Raw genomic sequence first — 17,912 nt, forward strand, 5'->3', positions numbered from 1 at the left:
TTGCTCTCTGCTAAAGCTGGGTAAGAACCTGCTTTGAGGATCTTTTGCAGATCAAGGAGAGAGGTGTGTATGAAAGCATTTAATTAAAATGCTTATACAGGGGTGGGATTGTTATTGTTTCCAGATGACCCAACACTTCCTGAGAAGAATCTTGAATCCACAGACAGTCAGGATTGGACAGGCCTGCCGGGGTTAGTTATTCGAGCCACCCCTTTGCACTGACGGGGAGGCTGAGGGCCGGGATCCGTGCACCTGGGGTCAGGGGTGGTAGAAGGAATTAAGTGGAGAGCAGGAATGAAAGAGAGCACTGCTAAGGGTGGGGGGCAGTCAGAGCAAGGAGGAGGAAGACCAAGTCTCAGACATGACCTCCCAGAGCCTGGGGTGGAAGAAAAAGTATGATAAGGTGAAACCTGGATGACAGATGAGGCCCTAGTCCTGGCTCTGCGGGTCCCACTCCCCACCTTGGTTTCCTCATCAGTACAAGGATGAGGTTCCAGCTCTGGCTGTCGAGGGTACTTAGATCCACTAGGTGGCCCCCGTGTCCTGATGGCACTGAGGCTGAGGGACCGGGAGTAGCAGGCAGTGAGCCTTGCCCGGTCCAGGAGGAGCAGCTCTGCCGGTAACCCCTAGACTGACCGGATTCTGGGCCTGGGACTGGTGCCATGCCCAATTCACTGCCCAGTCGGCAGGGCCTCCAGTGCCCCCTCCCAGCCACTCACCCTCCCCAGTTTGATTCACAGCATGTGGCCCCTGTCCTCCCCTGCCCCCCAGCCCCTAGTCTAAACTTCAGACAAGCCTAGAATGGGACACTAGGGCCGTCTGTTCAGTTCCCCCAACTGGTTCAGAGGCTGAGAAAAGGCCAGGGCGGGAGTGGGGCTTGGGTGGGTGGGTGGGTGGCTGCGGGAAGTGAGGACCAGGGGGTTGTCTCTTCTTGGTCAGATGACCAATGTGGCATGGCTGCCCCTGGGGAAAGCCTCAGAACTCCCCGATCTGAAGACAGAAGGGGAGGGAGGAAAGGGCTCCTTTTGCTTGTCCCCTGCGCCAACTTGAGGGGCCTCTGAAGCCCCGTGGGTGGGTCTACGTGGCCCAAGCCCCCAGGGCTGACTGGCCACACATCCTGGCTCCCCATCTCACTCCCACCCTTGTCCCCTCCTAGGGACAAGAGGCCCCTGCTGTTTTCTCTGCCAAGTCCTCGAGAGAAAGCTGTGACCACAGCATCCCGGCAGTCCAGGCGCTATGTGGCGAGGAAGGAGACCTCAGTGGGGGTGAGAGAGGCCAGCGGGAAGGCGGGGGAGGCGTCGGCCCCAAGGACCCGGTACAGTAGCTGCTCCTTCTCCTGCTGGAGCTGCCGGCATAACTGCGACTCCTTCTCCAGGGCCTCTTGGGTGAGAAGCAGGTCCTCAGAGAGCTGCCTGTGGACACAGACAGAGCCCAGGGTTGCCTGTGGGGAACCACCCCTCGGGGTCTCCATCGACTGCAGCGACCAGCCCACTTCTCCAGGAAGCCTGCCCGGGGGCCCACCGCCCTGTCCCATCTGCCTGTCCGCAAAAGGCAACTCTGTTTGTCTCCATCCTGGCTAAGTGGGCTCCATGGGACAGCCCAATCCAGGAAGAAGGAACAGGAAGCTTAGGGTTCAAGAGGCCAAATGAATGAATGAATCAGTTGTAAGGGATCCGTAAATGAGAACTAAGATCATGTGTCAGATGTAATTTGTTGGTCTGTTGAAAAAAAAGCTGTTGACCAAGGAGTGTGGCCCTCAGATACCCCCCAAGCCCCACTCCCACCCCGGCCTTTTCTCAGCCTCTGAACCAGTTGGGGGAACTGGGGGAACTGAACAGACGGCCCTAGTGTCCCATTCTAGGCTTGTCTGAAGTTTAGCAGACAGCTCTGGGTTCAGATCTGCTCCACCACTGAGACGTGTAACTCTGGACAAGGTATTCACTCTTGGTGAATTTGTAAAATGGGAATGATAACAGGACTGGCTCTTAGAGTAATTATGAGGATTAGATGAGATGATGTGTAGTCAACAAATTACATCTGACACATGATCTTAGTTCTCATTTACGGATCCCTTACAACTGATTCATTCATTCATTTGGCCTCTTGAACCCTAAGCTTCCTGTTCCTTCTTCCTGGATTGGGCTTTCCCATGGAGCCCACTTAGCCAGGATGGAGACAAAGAGATATTAATCAGCCCTGTGACTTCTGTTTCCGGGCAGAGCCGGTCCTTTGGGATTTCCCTTTGCTGACCCCCAAGCAAAGAGGAGCCACATTCCCCAGACAGGCCTGGGCCCACGTCAATCGATTCCCAGGGCCTCTTGGAGACTCTCCCAACTGGAACTTCACAAAAAAAGCGGTGGGTGGGAGGAGGGGGGTGGGAGCAGCTACCTGGACACAGCCATCTGGTTGCGGCCTCGGGCGTGGAGGTCCTCGTTCTCCTGCTGCAGGGTGGTGATCTTCTCCTCCAACAGCAGGTTCTTTTCTCTCTGTGACAAATAAGAGCGAGCTCAGAAAGCCACCAACCTCACTCGACACAGTGTGTGCTGTCACCTCCCTCTTATCTGTGGTCACTGAAAACACTGATTTACTTGAGACCAAATGTCACATTTCGTGAAGCAATAAGATTACTTGGAACAATACAGCTAAGGCATAAACACAGGACTGCCCACTTTTCACTTTGCCAGATGAGGATTAAAAAAAGAAGAGCGCCACTACTATTTAAAATCTCCATCAGGGGCTTCCCTGGTGGCGCAGTGGTTGAGAGTCCGCCTGCCGATGCAGGGGACACGGGTTCGTGCCCCGGTCCGGGAAGATCCCACATGCCGCGGAGCGGCTGGGCCCGTGAGCCACGGCCGCTGAGCCTGCGCGTCCGGAGCCTGTGCTCCGCAACGGGAGAGCCCACAGCAGTGAGAGGCCCGCAAACCCAAAAAAAAAAAAAAAAAAAAAAAAAATCTCCATCAGTTCACAAGAGAAAGAGTATTTTGGTTCTCCAGAAGTCAGAAGTATCTAATGTATAAAAATGTAAGTGTATCTGTTATGCTATTGCACAGAAATGGTTGAAAAAAATTTATAGGGAAGCTCTGAGATGGTCTGATTTAAAATTTAGGTTGTGCGCCACACAAGAGGACAGGGAACTTCTTCCAGGACAACGTAACATAATCCGTTTCGATTCAACCCTAGGTTCCCAAGGCCTCCCTTCTCCTGGAGACAAAGCCACCTGTGTCCCCAGTGCCCACCACTGCCCAGGCCTGTCCTTGCTGACTCTGGCTTTCCAAATCTGTCTGACTTTTTTTTTTTTTTTTCAGCCTTGACTTCTTCCTGAGCCCCTGCCCGACCTGTGACATCTGCCAGCCCCTCCTGATTAGCCCGGCTACCTGCCCAGTGTCACCCAAGTGACAGCAACATGAGCAGTCAAGAAAAGTATAGGACCCGGATGACAAGGAGGCACTGTTGGACCCAGACCAGCCTCAGTGGCTCAAGGGCCAGCACAGGTGGCAGGTCACAGCTGGTATGGACCAGCCTGGGCCCTCCTCAAAGTGCCTTCCCTCTGCACACCTGACAGAGGAAATGCCCAGAAAGCAGAAGCATGAGCTGCCCCCCCCACCATCCCCCACCAGCCGCTGCCAGCCACGGACCACTGTCTCCATGAGGATGAGCCGCTTGTCTAGCTCGTGGATTCGCTCGTTCTTCATCTCGATGACAAAGTGTAAGCTCTCCAGCTCCTGCTCCCAGAACTGGCTGGGGCTCCCGTACTCCTAGACAGGAGCACAGAGCCATCTCAGCAGACCATCTGGCAGAGGGGGCAGCGGGGCACAGGCGACCTCCCTCCTACCCACTCTGACCCCAGCTCTGACTTTCACAAGTCACCTCCCTCTCTTGGCCCATGGAAAGTGCTTAATGTGCTTTATCTTACTCTATTCAATAGTGCATGTTGTGCTCACACCATCACAGATGGGGAAACCGTGGTTCACAGAGGTCAAGTCGCTTGTGCTAAGTGGTAGGTTTGCTCTTTGCACCTAGTTCTGAGTCCAGAGCCTGAGCACTTGACCATCCCATATGCCTCTCTCTGTACCTTACCTGCCCCCTCAGTGACATGGGGACACTGTTTCTTCCAGGCCCTTGTGAAGGTACGAGTGTCAGGTCTGAGCCCTGTCCTTGAAGAGGGACTGGCCTTTCCTGTTGCCCAGACCTGGACCTGCCTGGAGGTGGAAGAAGGAGAAGCTGCGGGTGAACTGCTGCCTACCTGGATGTACTGCTTGTAGTCTTGGCTCAGGATGGACTCCTCTACCCTCTTCATCTTGGCCTGGAAGGTCTCCAGCTCTGCGGTCAGTCTGTCCGTGGTCTCCTGGAGAAGGGAGTGGGATGGAGATGATGAAACCCTGGCCCATAAGGCTGGAGGTGGACTTCTCCACCCCACAGGGAGGGGTCAGTATTGGGTTCTTCAGTCTGTTGTTGCTCTGCCCAGCAGTGCAGGCTCTAGCTACTTCAGCCACTGCCCGAAACACACAGCCCGACCTCTCCATACCCTTGGGGACGATGTCAGGGTATTCAAGGCCGGTGGTAGTCTGGCATTCAAAATACATGCAAACCAGGCTCAGTGTCCTTGCCCTTTCTCTTCTCTCATTGCTCCCTCTACACGCCTTCTCCTGCAGCCAACATCACATCACTCTTCCAGCTGCCAGGTTCATTCCTGTCTCCATACTGCTCCCCTGCCAAGGATTTCTTCCACCCGAACCTTGCCCATTGCCTTTAGGATAGTGCACCCCCTTACTGTGGCTCACAGACTCCCACCGTTTGGTCCTTGCCTCCCTCTCTGACCTCAGCTATCTCCCACTTATACTCTATACCCATTCATCTTGAACTTGTTTCAGTTCCACAGGTACTCTATATTTTTTCCCTTTCTTCCATGCCTTTAAACACTTTTTTTTTCCTACCTAAGGCACTCTTCCTACCCTTCTTCATCTGAAAAATTCTAACCCACCCGCAGACTCCAGCTTAGATCTCAATCCCTCTAGGAAATCCCTGACCAGCCAGATTGGGTCGGACACCTTCTTTCCTGCTTCCACAGGTCCCTGTGCATCCACCCATCGCTCTAATCACACTGTGACACCAGGCCCATGAAGTCTCCAAGATGCTCCCAACGGTCCTTGAAAAACAGGCCAACCCTTATCTCAGACCAAGTCCTCCTGAGCTAATATAATAGTGTGGTGGGGGCTTCCCTGGTGGCGCAGTGGTTGAGAGTCCGCCTGCCGATGCAGGGGACATGGGTTCGTGCCCTGGTCCGGGAAGATCCCGCATGCCGTGGAGCGGCTGGGCCCATGAGCCATGGCCGCTGAGCCTGCGCGTCCGGAGCCTGTGCTTCGCAGCGGGAGAGGCCACAACAGTGAGAGGCCCGCGTACCGCAAAAAAAAAAAAAAAAGTGTGGTGCCCACATCACAGAGACTGACATGGCCCAACCCGTCTCACCTGCAGGGCCGCCTTGGCCTCCTGGAAGGAGTGGGTAAGGGCTTCTTTATCCTGCTCATGGGAGGCCTGGAGGACTGGAGGGAAAGGAGACCACTGTGAGCTCAGATCCCTGACACTTCACCCTAAAGCTGTCCGGCAGGCCCCATGAGCTTCAGAGAGCCCAGGTGACCCCCTGGGATCATGGGGGCCAGGAGTCTGAGAATGCTTTTATTCCTCCTCCTATCTCATGGGCTTGGGGCTGTACCAGAACTGTAGTAGATATTTAATAGAAGCTCATGGAAGGGGAAACAAATGAGATCCTGGGAAGAACTGTGAATCCTACCAGATTGTGGGTGCCACCCACACCTGGCTGAGGGGAAGATCCAAAGATATGAGGATATGAGGCAGGCTGTTAATCTCAGGCCACATCATGCTGTGGAAAATGCACAGGGCCAATGTTCTATAAGTTGGGTTAGCCAAATCACAAAATCATCGAATCATTAGTTGTCAAACTATGGCACAAAACTACAGTAAGTACATTAGATTTGGGGCCAGGAAATCTACCTGGTCCTAATTCTGCTTTAAAACTGAGAAACCTGGAGGAGATCACTTGACATACCTAAAACTCCTGTTGACTCAACTGTGAAATGGGTCAAAATAAGCCTGGCCTAGTTGTCTCTAAGGGGTGAGAAAAGGACATGCAAGGGCTCTCCAGGCTGGGCAGTGCTGTGCAGAGCTGGACTTATCACTCTCCAAATTCACAGAGTTTACTTTTCATCCTGCCTCCTCTACAAAGTTCCTTTTGGAAAATTCCAACCTTGTCTTGGCTGAAAGAAGATAAGAGGGAAATGACTAGTCACTGGGTGGGATGGGAAATAGGACAGACAACAGGAAAGTGTAGTACAGCCAAAGGCCCAGGTATATAAGGGGCCTGTGTCACAGTGGGCAGTGACACAAGGAAAAGAATATTCAGTAACATAAATGTGATAGAGCTGTCAAAAATTGATAACATCAGCTATGTAAAAACCACAGGCTTAATTTTTATAAATTATGGGCTTAATTAACTGGCCTATCAAGACAGGTTTGTTTCCAGGTAAAATGGAGGAAGCACACTCCATGCAGTCTACTGAATTTAGCTATAAAAGCAGGACAGAATGAATGGAACAACTGTTTTCAGACTCTGAAAAGTAAATGGTAGCAGGCAGACTGGGCAAGAAGATCAGAATTCAAAGTACCACTCAACCAGTACATTTAATTTAAACAAGACCCAGAATCTGATGTATTCAAACATCCAAAATATCCAGAATGCAATACAAAACTGCTCAGCATACAAATCCAAAATTCCTCAGCTTGCACTTCTAAACACTCAGCATACAAAGAAGTGGGAAAATCTCAATTCTCCTGAGAAAAGACATTCAACAGATGCCAACAGTGAGGTGCCACAGATGTTGAAATTATTAAGGGACTTTAAGGAAGCCACTATACAAATGCTCTGAAATAAGGGTGAACACTTTTCAAAAGGATGGAAAACTAGAAAGTGTAACCCAACATTAAAACTAGGAGGGAATTTTAGAACAAAAAAATGAAGTAAAAAACTCACTTGGTAGGCTCAATAGAAGAACGGAAATGACATAAAAAAGAGCTAGTGAACTTTTGAAGATCAATAGAAATTACCCAATCTGAAAGAAAGTGAAAAAATATTGGAAAAAAATGGACAGAGCCTCAGGGACCCAAAAGATAATCCCAGGATATCTGACATTTGAGTCAAAGACTCAGAAAAGATGCAGCACAGAAAAACTATAGGAAGGAATGGTTGGATGCTTCCCAAATTTGGCAAAACATAATCCTACAGATTAAAGATGCTCACTGAACATCAAAGTAAACCCAACGAAATCCACACTCAGACGTATCATTTTTAAAAACTAATAACAATCAGCCATAAAAAGAAACGAAATTGAGTTATTTGTAGCAAGGTGAATGGACCTAGAGACTGTCATACAGAGTGAAGTAAGTCAGAAAGAGAAGAACAAATACCGTATGCTAACACATGTATATGGAACCTAAAAAAAAAAAAAAAGGTTATGAAGAACCTAGGGGCAGGAAAGAGGCAGATGTAGAGAATAGACTTGAGGGGAGGGAAGGGGAAGGTGGGACAAAGTGAGAGAGTGGCATGGACTTATATATACTACCAAACGTAAAATAGCTAGTGGGAAGCAGCCACATAGCACAGGGAGATCAGCTCAGTACTTTGTGTCCACCTAGAGGGGTGGAATGGGGGGGGTGGGAGGGAGATGCAAGAGGGAGGAGATACGGGGATGTATGTATATGTATAGCTGATTCACTTTGTTATAAAGCAGAAACTAACACACCATTGTAAAGCAATTATACTCCAATAAAGGTGTTAAAATAAAAACTAATAACAAAAAATCTGGAACAGAATCAAAGAAAAATGGTGCGTTACATGGAAGAAGTAAGTTTGAATGAGTTGTGGATTTCTCATTAGAAAGCTTGGAGACTAGAAGGCATAAGAACATTTTAAAACTGCTGAAATAAAAGAACTGTAAATCAAGAATCCTATCTTCAGTAAAAATATCCTTCAGGAAAGAAGGTGAAATAAAGACATTCTAGATGAAGAAACACTAAAAATTCATCACCAATAGACCTGCTCTAAAAGAACTGCTCAAGGAAATTCTTTTTTTTTTTTTTTTTGCCGTACGTGGGCCTCTCACTCTTGTGGCCTCTCCCGTTGTGGAGCGCAGGCTCCAGACGCGCAGGCTCAGTGGCCATGGCTCACGGGCCCAGCCACTCCGCGGCATGTGGGATCTTCCCAGACCGGGGCACAAACCCGTGTCCCCTGCATCGGCAGGCGGACTCTCAACCACTGCACCACCAGGGAAGCCAAAGGAAATTCTTTAAATAGAAGACAAATGGTACCAGAGGGCAACTTGAAACTTCAGGAATTTAGGAAGAACAACAGAACTGGTAAACACCTGGGTAAATGTAATAGACTCTTCTTTTTCCTTTGAGCTCTTTAAAATATGATGGTTAAAAGCAAAAATTATAATGTTGTCTGACGGGGTATTCAGCGTATGCAGATGTAATACATAAGAGTACAACAAAAAGGAGAGATGATAGACCTATATGATGATAAGGTTTGTACATTCCACTTGAACTGGTAAGATATTAATTCTAAGTAGACTGTTAACGCATATTGTAATTCTTAGTGCAATCACTCATACATACACATACACACATATATACATACACAAAGAGATATAGTAAAAGAGAATAGGTAAGTTAAAAAGGAATACTAAAAAATGTTCAGATACTACAAAAGAAAGCAGGGAAGGGAAAATAGAGGATAAAAAACAGAACAAACAGAAGACAAATACCAAAACGACAGACCTAAATTCAACCATATCAATAACAACATTAAACTGCCTAAACACTCCAAATAAAAGAAACCCCAACTATGTGCTATTGGCATGATATAACACCTACTTTTTTTTGTTTGTTTTTGGCCGTGCTGTGAGGCTCACAGGATCTTAGTTCCCCGACCAGGGATCCAACCCATGCCCTTGGCAGTGAAAGCACAGAGTTGTAACCACTGGACCACCAGGGTCCCTACAAAACCTACGTTAAATATGTCATAGGTAGGTTAAAAGTAAGAGTGGAGGGGCTTCCCTGGTGGCGCAGTGGTTGAGGGTCCGCCTGCCGATGCAGGGGACATGGGTTCGTGCCCCGGTCCGGGAGGATCCCACATGCCGCGGAGCGGCTAGGCCCGTGAGCCATGGCCGCTGAGCCTGCGTGTCCGGAGCCTGTGCTCCGCAACGGGAGAGGCCACAACAGTGAGAGGCCCGCGTACTGCAAGAAAAAAAAAAAGAGTGGAAAAGCAACATTTAAGAATAAGGAAGATTCTTGGGACTTCCCTGGTGGTACAGTGGTTAAGAATCCGCCTCCCACTGCAGGGGATGCAGGTTCGATCCCTGGTCAGGGAACTAGATCCCACATGCATGCCACAACTAAGGAGCCCGCGAGCTGCAACTAAGGAGCTGGTGAGCTGCAACTAAAGAGCCCTCCTGCTGCTACTAAGACCTGGCACAACCAAAAAATAAATAAATTTAAAAAAAATAAGGAAGATTCTCAGGGATGAAGACGTACACTACATCATGATAAAGGGGTCCATTCTCCAGGAAGACATAACAAACCTTAAATATTTATACATGAACAGTCATTCTTCAAATTACATGAAGCAAAAACTGACAGAACTGAAAGGAGAAACAGACAAATACACAATTACAGTTGAAGACGTCAGCACTCCTCAGTATTCGATAGAAAAGGTAGACACAGTAAGAATATAAACTGAACAATACTGTCAATGACTTGTTTCAATTGATTCATTTATAAAATATTCAATACACATTCTTTCCAAGTACACATGAAACATTCACAAGATAGACCATATCCTGAATCATAAAACAAGCTGTAAAATATTATAAAAGAAATGAAATACAAACTGTGTTCTCTGACCATAATGGAATCAAACTGGAAATCAGTAACAAAAAGACAACTGGAAAATGTCCAAACACTTGGAAGGAAATACACTTCTAAATATTCAGTGAGCCAAAGAGGAAGTCTCAAGGTAATCTCCCTTGAATATATTTTGAACTGAACAAAAATAAAAATATAAAACATCAATTTGTAGGATGCAGATAATGCAGTGCTGAGGGGGAAATTTATAGCACCAAATGCTTATGTTAGAAAAGGAGATAGGTCTCAAATCAATAAACTTCTAGTTTAAGAAACTAGAAAAAAAAGAGCTAACTAGATACAAAGCAAACAAGCGGGAGGAAGGAAATAAAAAGAGAAGTCAGTGAGATTGAAAATAGAAAAATAGGAAAAAGAAATCAATGGAACCGAAAGCTGATTCTTGGAAAGGATTAATAATATTGATAAACCTCAAGCAAGACTGACAGAGAAAAAAAAATAAATGCACAGATTACCAATTACAGAAACTTAAGAGGGGATAGCATTATAGATACAGAAGATATTTAAAACAATACTAAGGGACCACTATGAACAATTCCTATGCACATAAACTTGACAACTTAGATAAAGAGTACCAATTACTGAAAAACTACAATCTTCCAAAACTCATCCAAGAAAAAATACATAACCTGGACATTCCTTTAACTATTGAAGTTAAATCTGTACTTAAATACTTTCTGGAAAGGAAATGTCCAAGCCCATCTTTTCTTGTGTTTATTTGCTGTCTGTATATCCTCTTTGGTCAAGTATTTGTTTAAATCTTTAGGTTTCTCTGACAAATTCTACTGAATATTTAAAAATGATATAGTACCAACTCTACACAATCTCTTTTAGAGATAGAAGAGGAAGGAGCATTTCCCAAGTCATTCTATGAGGCAAGCTTTACCCTGATACTAAAACCAGACAGATGGTACAAGAAAAAACTACAGACCAGTAGCCCTTATGAACATAGAAACAAACATCTTCAGTAAAGTATTAGCAAATCAAATTCAGCAATATATAAAAAGACCAAGTGGGGTTTTGTAACACAAGTCCAAAATTTGAAAACTCAAATCAATGCAATCTACCATGTTGACAGTATAAAGAAGAAAAATCACATGATTATATGGATCATAGACCTAAATGTAAAACTTAAAACCATATAACTTTTGGAAGAAAGCATAGAAGATCTTTGTTACCTAGAGTTCAGCAAAGAGTTCTTAGATATGACACCAAAAGCATAATTGATAAAAGAAAAAATAACTTTGGAATTTATCAAAGTTAAAGCTTTGCTTTGTGAAAGCCATTAAGAGAATGAAAAAGAAAAGAAAACAAAACAAAACCAAAACACCCACACAGACTAGGAGAAAATATTTGCAAATACAGAGGACTTGTATCCAAAATATATAAAGATCTCTCAAAACTCTACAGTAAGAACAAACAAGCTAATTAAAATGGGCAAAGGATTTGAACAGACATTTTACCAAAGAGGTTATACAGACAGCAAATAAACACAAGAAGAGATGTTCAACATGATTAGTCATTACTGAAATGCAGATTACACCCACAGTGAGTCATCACTGCTTATTTATTAGAACAGCAAAAAATAAAAAGTATTGACAAGTGTTGGTGGAAAGGAACAGTGGAACTCATCCATCACCGATGGGAATGTAAAAAGATGGCCCCTTAGGAAAGCAGTTTAGTCATTTCTCATAAAGCTGAACATACATTTATCATATCCATTCCACTCCTAGGTGTTTACCCAAGAAACTTAAGAACACACAGAGACCTGTACACAAATGTTTAGAAGAGCTCTATTCATAATTGCCTCAAGTTGGAAATGACCTGTCCCCCCTGGGACAAGGGGATGAGTGAACACTAGATCACAACTCAGCCATGAAAAAGAAGGTACTATTGATACACCCAGCCACTTGGATGACTCTCAAAGGCATCATGATGAGGGAAAGAGGACAATGTTAAAAATTATATTGTATTATTTTGTTTCTCTAACAGTCTCAAAAAGACAAAACCATAGTGGTGGAGAACAGATCCGTGGTTGTCAGGGGTTGGGGTGGGAGAGGATGTGAATACAAATGGGCAGTCTGAGAGAGTGTTTTGGGGGTGACAGAACTGTTCTATATTGGATTATGGTGATGGTTGTATGAATCTACACGTGTTAAAGTTTATGAAACTGTATATCAGAAAGTCAATTTTAATGTATAATAATTAAAAAATAAAAACAAAAATAGAAAATAAAAGACAACAAGGTTATCAAATGTGAATAACCACCTCTAGCCTCTCCCAGTTATACTTCCCCCATGCTGTTATTTTAGTCATTCATTTAATACACACTTAGGCAGCACCTAATCGGTGCCAAGCAATTTAAAAGTAACTATGAAAGAATTCTGACTGATGGGAAGAACTCGAGACAGGCAGTCCCTTCCCCTCTGGGGTTTTTACAGTAGGAAAATTTTCTTATCAATATATTTACAATGCTAAAATTAATATCAAAGCAATGCTCTGCTTGGAGAAGAAAGTTGTTTTCCCATAATAGCCTTGAGAGGGAGGGAAGGAAGATTTTAGAGATACACATACTGAAAGGAGATTCAAGGTAGGTTTTAGAGATATACAAGTGAACTAAGGTCCAGTGACAGACCCAGTTTCACGGGGTGTATTAGTATTAAAATGCAACCCTTCAAATTCCCAGGGCAAGGGCTTCAATTCTATTTCAAAATTGCGTTAATGTTGCAATATGTTTCAAGATTCTTAAAATTGTTCAGACCTCTGTTCTAGTTATTCCATTTCTGGGAATCTAAGGATATAATGTAAAATGTGGGCATATCTTTACGCAAAACACGTTTAGTGCAGTGTTACTTACAATAGTTAAAACCTATATGTCTAGACTCACAGGAACTAAGGAAAACCATGTATGCAGTGGTCTAGATTTTACATTTTAGTAGCAGAAGAATTACTTGGAAACATGTTTGATACAATGTTAAATAAAAAGAACAAGATATAAATTTTTACATATAAAATAATCTTAACTGTGTTTTAAAAAAGATAAATAATTCTGGGGAAAGTCATACAAATACTGATGATTAAAGAAAAATTGGTATAACATTTTCAAGGTCAATTTCAATAGCATCAAAGACCTAGATAACCTTCCCCAAAGAAGCTATACAAATGGCCAACATGCACATGAAAAGGTGCTCAGCAAAATTAGTCATTAGGGAAATGCAAATCAAAACCATGATGAGATACCACTTTGTGATCACTAGGATGGCAATAATAATAATAGCAACAACAATGGAAACTAGCAAGTGTTGGCAAGGATGTGGTGCAATTGGAACCTTTGTGCATTGACATTGGAACTGAAAAGTGGTGCAGCCACTGTGGAAAACAGTTTGGTGGTTTCCCAAAAAGTTAAGCATAGAATTACCACGTGACCCAGCAGTTCTACTCCTAAGCGTACACCCAGGGGGAACTGAAAGCAGGTGTTCAAGTAGGTGCTTGTACTGGTGGCACTGGTTCATAGCCCAGGTATCTATCAACTGATGAATGGATAAGAGAGTGTGGGGCACCCAGGCAATGGAATATTATTCAGCCACAAAAAGGAATGGAGTAATTTTAAAAATGGGGGGAGAAAAAGGAATGGAGTGCAAATGCACACTGCGGCATGGATGAGCCTTGGAAATGTTATGCTGGGTGAAGGAAGCCAGATGAAGGGGTTGTATGATTCCATTTACATGAGTGTCCGCAGTGGAAAAGCCATGAGACCCAGAGCAGATTGGTAGTTGCTGGGAGGTTGGAAGGGTGAGGGTGGGGTTTGAGAGTGACTGCTTAGTGGGTATGGGGTTTGCCTTTAGGATGAGAGAGTTCTGGAAGTGGACAGTGGTGATGGTTGCAGGGCACTGTGAATGGAGTAAATGTCACTAATGGTAAATCTTATGTGTATTTTACCAAAATAAAAGATATACGTACATTAACTTTGCCATACCAACCCTACTAGGATGTTATTCTAACGATAAAATCATGAGTGTGGCAAATATTTTACAAAATGAGGTTCGCTGTGTATCACTGCTATTATAAACAATGGCAAAAGTTTGAAACTGCCGAAATGCCTAACCAAAGGGGCTCAGTTAAATGAGCAAGGGTACACACTGGAATGCTATGTAGTTACTAAAACTGTGCTACAGGAGTTTAATGACAAGATGTTAATACAGTTCAAAGTGAAAAAATCAATTTATCTCCTCCCCCCAAAGTGTGTGTATGTGCATAGATATATATTCTAGGTAAATACACACAAAAGAAGTAAAAGGGATCTATAAACAAAGGGGTAGCAGTGATTAGTTCTGGGTGGAATTATACACAATTTTAATTTTCTCAGTAATAAAATAATAAATACTAATAAATACTTGCTAAGTATCTTGTGAACTATCAGGGACTGTTCTAGATTCCTTCATCTATCTATCTATCTATCTATCTATCTATCTATCTAACTATAAATTAAATTGTTTGATTCTCATAAAGACCCTATGAGCAAGGGTTAACTAACTTCTTCAAGGTTACACAGATGGTAAATGGTGAAGCTGGGATTCAAACCCAGAGACCATTTGCAGAGTCTGAGATCCAACCATTATGCTGTAAGATCTTTTTGTTTAATCTGTACATTCTAAATTTTCTATCATGAGCACATCACATGTAAAAGGAAAGAAAGTTACTTGAAAAAAATAATCAACCTAACCATAAATTGTAAGAGCCATCATCATTGTGGGGAAGGACAACAGATATTTTAAAATTCTCCTATTTGTCAAGGTTTTCCATATTTCCTGTAATGAATACGAATTGCTTTTAAAATGGAAAGGAAAAACACCTCTCAACTAAGGTAAAACAAAGGATGGGGTCAGATTTTACATGCCTGAAAGGACAAGCTGAAGGACCCTGCAAACTCTAGCCCTGAAGTGACCAACTGCTTATGGACCAGAGGTGAGAGGGAGGGGACAGTGGGAGTCCCGTTTGAACTCAGCAGGTGGAACAGAAGGAGTCCGTTCCACACCTTCCCAAGTGCATCTTGTCCTTACCTCTCAGGGCCTCCGCATGCTCTCCCTCCAGGACTCTTCGCTGTTCATTCAGTTTCTCTCCAAGCTCTAGTTCCCTCTCCTTCTCCACCTGGGGGCGGAGGGTCCAGAGCAGGATGAGATTGCGTAGGTTCAGGGCAGCCTCACCTATTCACTCACCGACACTGGAGCCTTTTGGAAGTTGGTGACCAGAGTCCTACCCGCTGATCTGAGTGATGGGAATGACATGTGCCCAGAGAGGGCACAAGGCCTCCAAGACACAGCAGGTGTGGCTGACTTTGCCCTCTTTAGGGCTTAGAAGGGGGCTCCCAGAGATTTACCAGGTGGAAAGGGATTTTGGAATCTTCTAATCCTGATGCCACTGAAGGCAGGAAGCCCTTTGTTATGTTAGTGTTTCCCCACCTTTTATTGCATAGAATGAATATAATGAATTATATGCCAGCAGTTACAACAGATAAAGGACTCTCTTCCTGGCAAAACAAGTAAGAGATACTTACACCAACAATAAAACCAAAAGATGCCTCACTCTGGGATTTAACATGGTTAGCAGAGCAGGAGGAAAAGAGAGGGGCTGGGACTTACCTTCTGTGCCCATTTCTTCTTGTCCTCTTCGTGTTGCTGGAGAATTCTGGTGATAGCCTTCTGGTACTGTTCATGCTCCTCAGATGCACAGAGATGGACAGTTGTGGCTATAGGTGAGGGAGGAAAAAAAAAATCACAGAGCAGAGGTTGGGACCAGGCCCAGCAGAGAGGGTGTATGAGGCTCAAGCTAAGGGGTGGGGAGCCTGTCTCCTCCTCAAGAATGGTCTCAGCTCGGGGATCAACCTCCAGAGGCAGCCCTTTAAATCTCCCTGGCTTTGGAGACCCTCCTTCATAAAGTGCAGGAGCCAGGGGTCTCATTTTGCCCCTGGGATCTATAGCAGAGCCGGTAACTCACGGGACACGTTCAGCACATAAAGGTGCTATTTGCTCTACCCCAGGGGTCCCTAACCCCCGGGATCTAATGCCCGATGATCTGAGACGGAGCTGATGTAATAATAATAGAAATAAAGTGCACAATGAAAGTAATGCACTTGAGCCACCCGAAACCATCCCCCCCGCCCCCGCCTCACGCCCCAGTCCTTGGGAAAATTGTCTTCCACGAAAACGGTCCCTGGTACCAAAAAGGTTGGGGACCGCTGCTCTACCTAATATCTAAATTAAAAACAAACAGTGGCTGATGCTTAATAACTAGGCAGATTTTACTTAATACGACAGATTTCCAACTTATCTTGAAGAAGCCAAAGAAGTGGCGGTGTGTGCCTTAGTGTCAAAGCAGGAGCTGGGCTGAGGGGCAGCTGCCTTCCCCTCCGTCCAGGATGTGGCTCTGCCCTTTGCCACTGTCCTTACCTCTCCTCACAGAGGACGCGTGTAAGGGGCCACTTGGTCACACACTTTACCTGCTGGGCCCTGTGTCTGAGTGTGTGACCCCTCACCTTCAGCATCCCCCGAAGCGGGGGGCAGAGAGGCTGGTGTGAACAGTGAGGAGACGCAAACAGGAAGTCTACAGGGAAACCCTGAAACAGGCCTGGTGATGCCACTCTGAGTCCAACAGGCTCTGGGTCTCACCTAAGGCAGGGACCCACCCTCGCCTTAATTACCCAATACGTTAAATCAGGATAATGATAATACCTACCTCCTGGGGCTATTGAGATGATTAAGTCAGAAAACAATGGCGATAAAAATAACAACAGCAGGTCAACAATAAAGAGTGCTTACCATGCTCAGAAACATGCCCAGCTCTGTTCCAAGTATCTCACAGGTATTACTCACTGAATCCTCACAACCACCCAGAGTGGTGGGCACTATGATTATCCCCATGTCACAGATAAGGGAACTGAGGGACAAAGAAATCATGTAACCTGTGCAAGGTCACCCAGTTCACAATCGGGATAAAGGACTGTGAACCTACACAATTGGATTCCACAGCAAACATTCTGAGCTACCACCTTGTTCTACCAGCTTATGCATAAAAAGCAGTAATTGTACAATAGCCAACACATGGAAGCAACCTAAGTGTCCATCAACATATGAATGGATAAAGTAGATGCAGTATATACATGTAAAGGAGTATTACTCAGCCATAAAAAAGAATGAAATTCTGCCATTTGCAACAACATGGATGGACCTAGAGAGTATTATGCTTAGTGCACTAAGTCAGAGAAAGACCAATACTGTATGTTACCACTTATATGTAGAATCTAAAAAACACAACAAATGAATGAATTTTAAAAAGCACTAAGTGTAGTGCCAGGCATTTGGAGGTGCTCAATAAGTACTCTTCATTGTTCACTAAATGTTCTCTAAATATTCCTCGGTGCTCATGACAAGCATTGGAGGCTAATACTAGCATTGTTAGTATTATTATAAATGTAGTAGAGTAATAGGGACTTCCCTGGTAGCGCAGTGGTTAAGAATCCGCCTGCCAATGCAGGGGACACGGGTTCGATCCCTGGTCTGGGAAGATCCCACATGCCACGGAGCAACTAAGCCCGTGTGCGCCACAACTACTGAGCCTGTACTCTAGAGCCTGCAAGCCATAACTACTGAGCCCATGTGCCATAACTACTGAAGCCCGCGAGCCTAGAGCCCGTGCTCTGAAACGAGAGGCCATTGCAATGAGAAGCCAGCTCACTGCAATGAAGAGTAGCCCCTGCTCACCGCAACTAGAGAAAGCCTGCGAGCAGCAACGAAGACCCAACGCAGCCATAGATAAATAAATAAATAAAAGGAAATGTAGTAGTAATATTACTACAGAACTTCATAGGCCAGGTTGGGTACAAGATATGACAAGAAATGTGAGGAAAGAGGCTGTGGTCAGTC

The 17,912-nt window shown here is 45.0% G+C and overlaps 1 protein-coding gene across 1 annotated transcript in view; it reads right to left on the reverse strand.

Annotated features, from left to right (window-relative positions):
- Positions 1-1,132: 1,132 nt before the first annotated feature.
- Positions 1,133-17,912, reverse strand: part of CCDC69 (coiled-coil domain containing 69) — a 36,352-nt gene continuing 19,572 nt past the window's right edge. Inside the window, exons 4-10 of the mRNA XM_060094441.1 lie at positions 15,633-15,739; positions 15,054-15,141; positions 5,467-5,540; positions 4,244-4,345; positions 3,636-3,755; positions 2,389-2,486; positions 1,133-1,412 (exon numbers count right to left, since the gene is read on the reverse strand). Coding sequence (XP_059950424.1) covers positions 1,235-1,412; positions 2,389-2,486; positions 3,636-3,755; positions 4,244-4,345; positions 5,467-5,540; positions 15,054-15,141; positions 15,633-15,739 — 767 coding nt within the window. The 3' untranslated portion in view covers positions 1,133-1,234. The remainder of the gene's footprint in view (positions 1,413-2,388; positions 2,487-3,635; positions 3,756-4,243; positions 4,346-5,466; positions 5,541-15,053; positions 15,142-15,632; positions 15,740-17,912) is intronic.

The sequence above is a fragment of the Mesoplodon densirostris genome, chromosome 3 (assembly GCF_025265405.1).
Source record: "Mesoplodon densirostris isolate mMesDen1 chromosome 3, mMesDen1 primary haplotype, whole genome shotgun sequence".
NCBI lineage: Eukaryota > Metazoa > Chordata > Mammalia > Artiodactyla > Ziphiidae > Mesoplodon > Mesoplodon densirostris.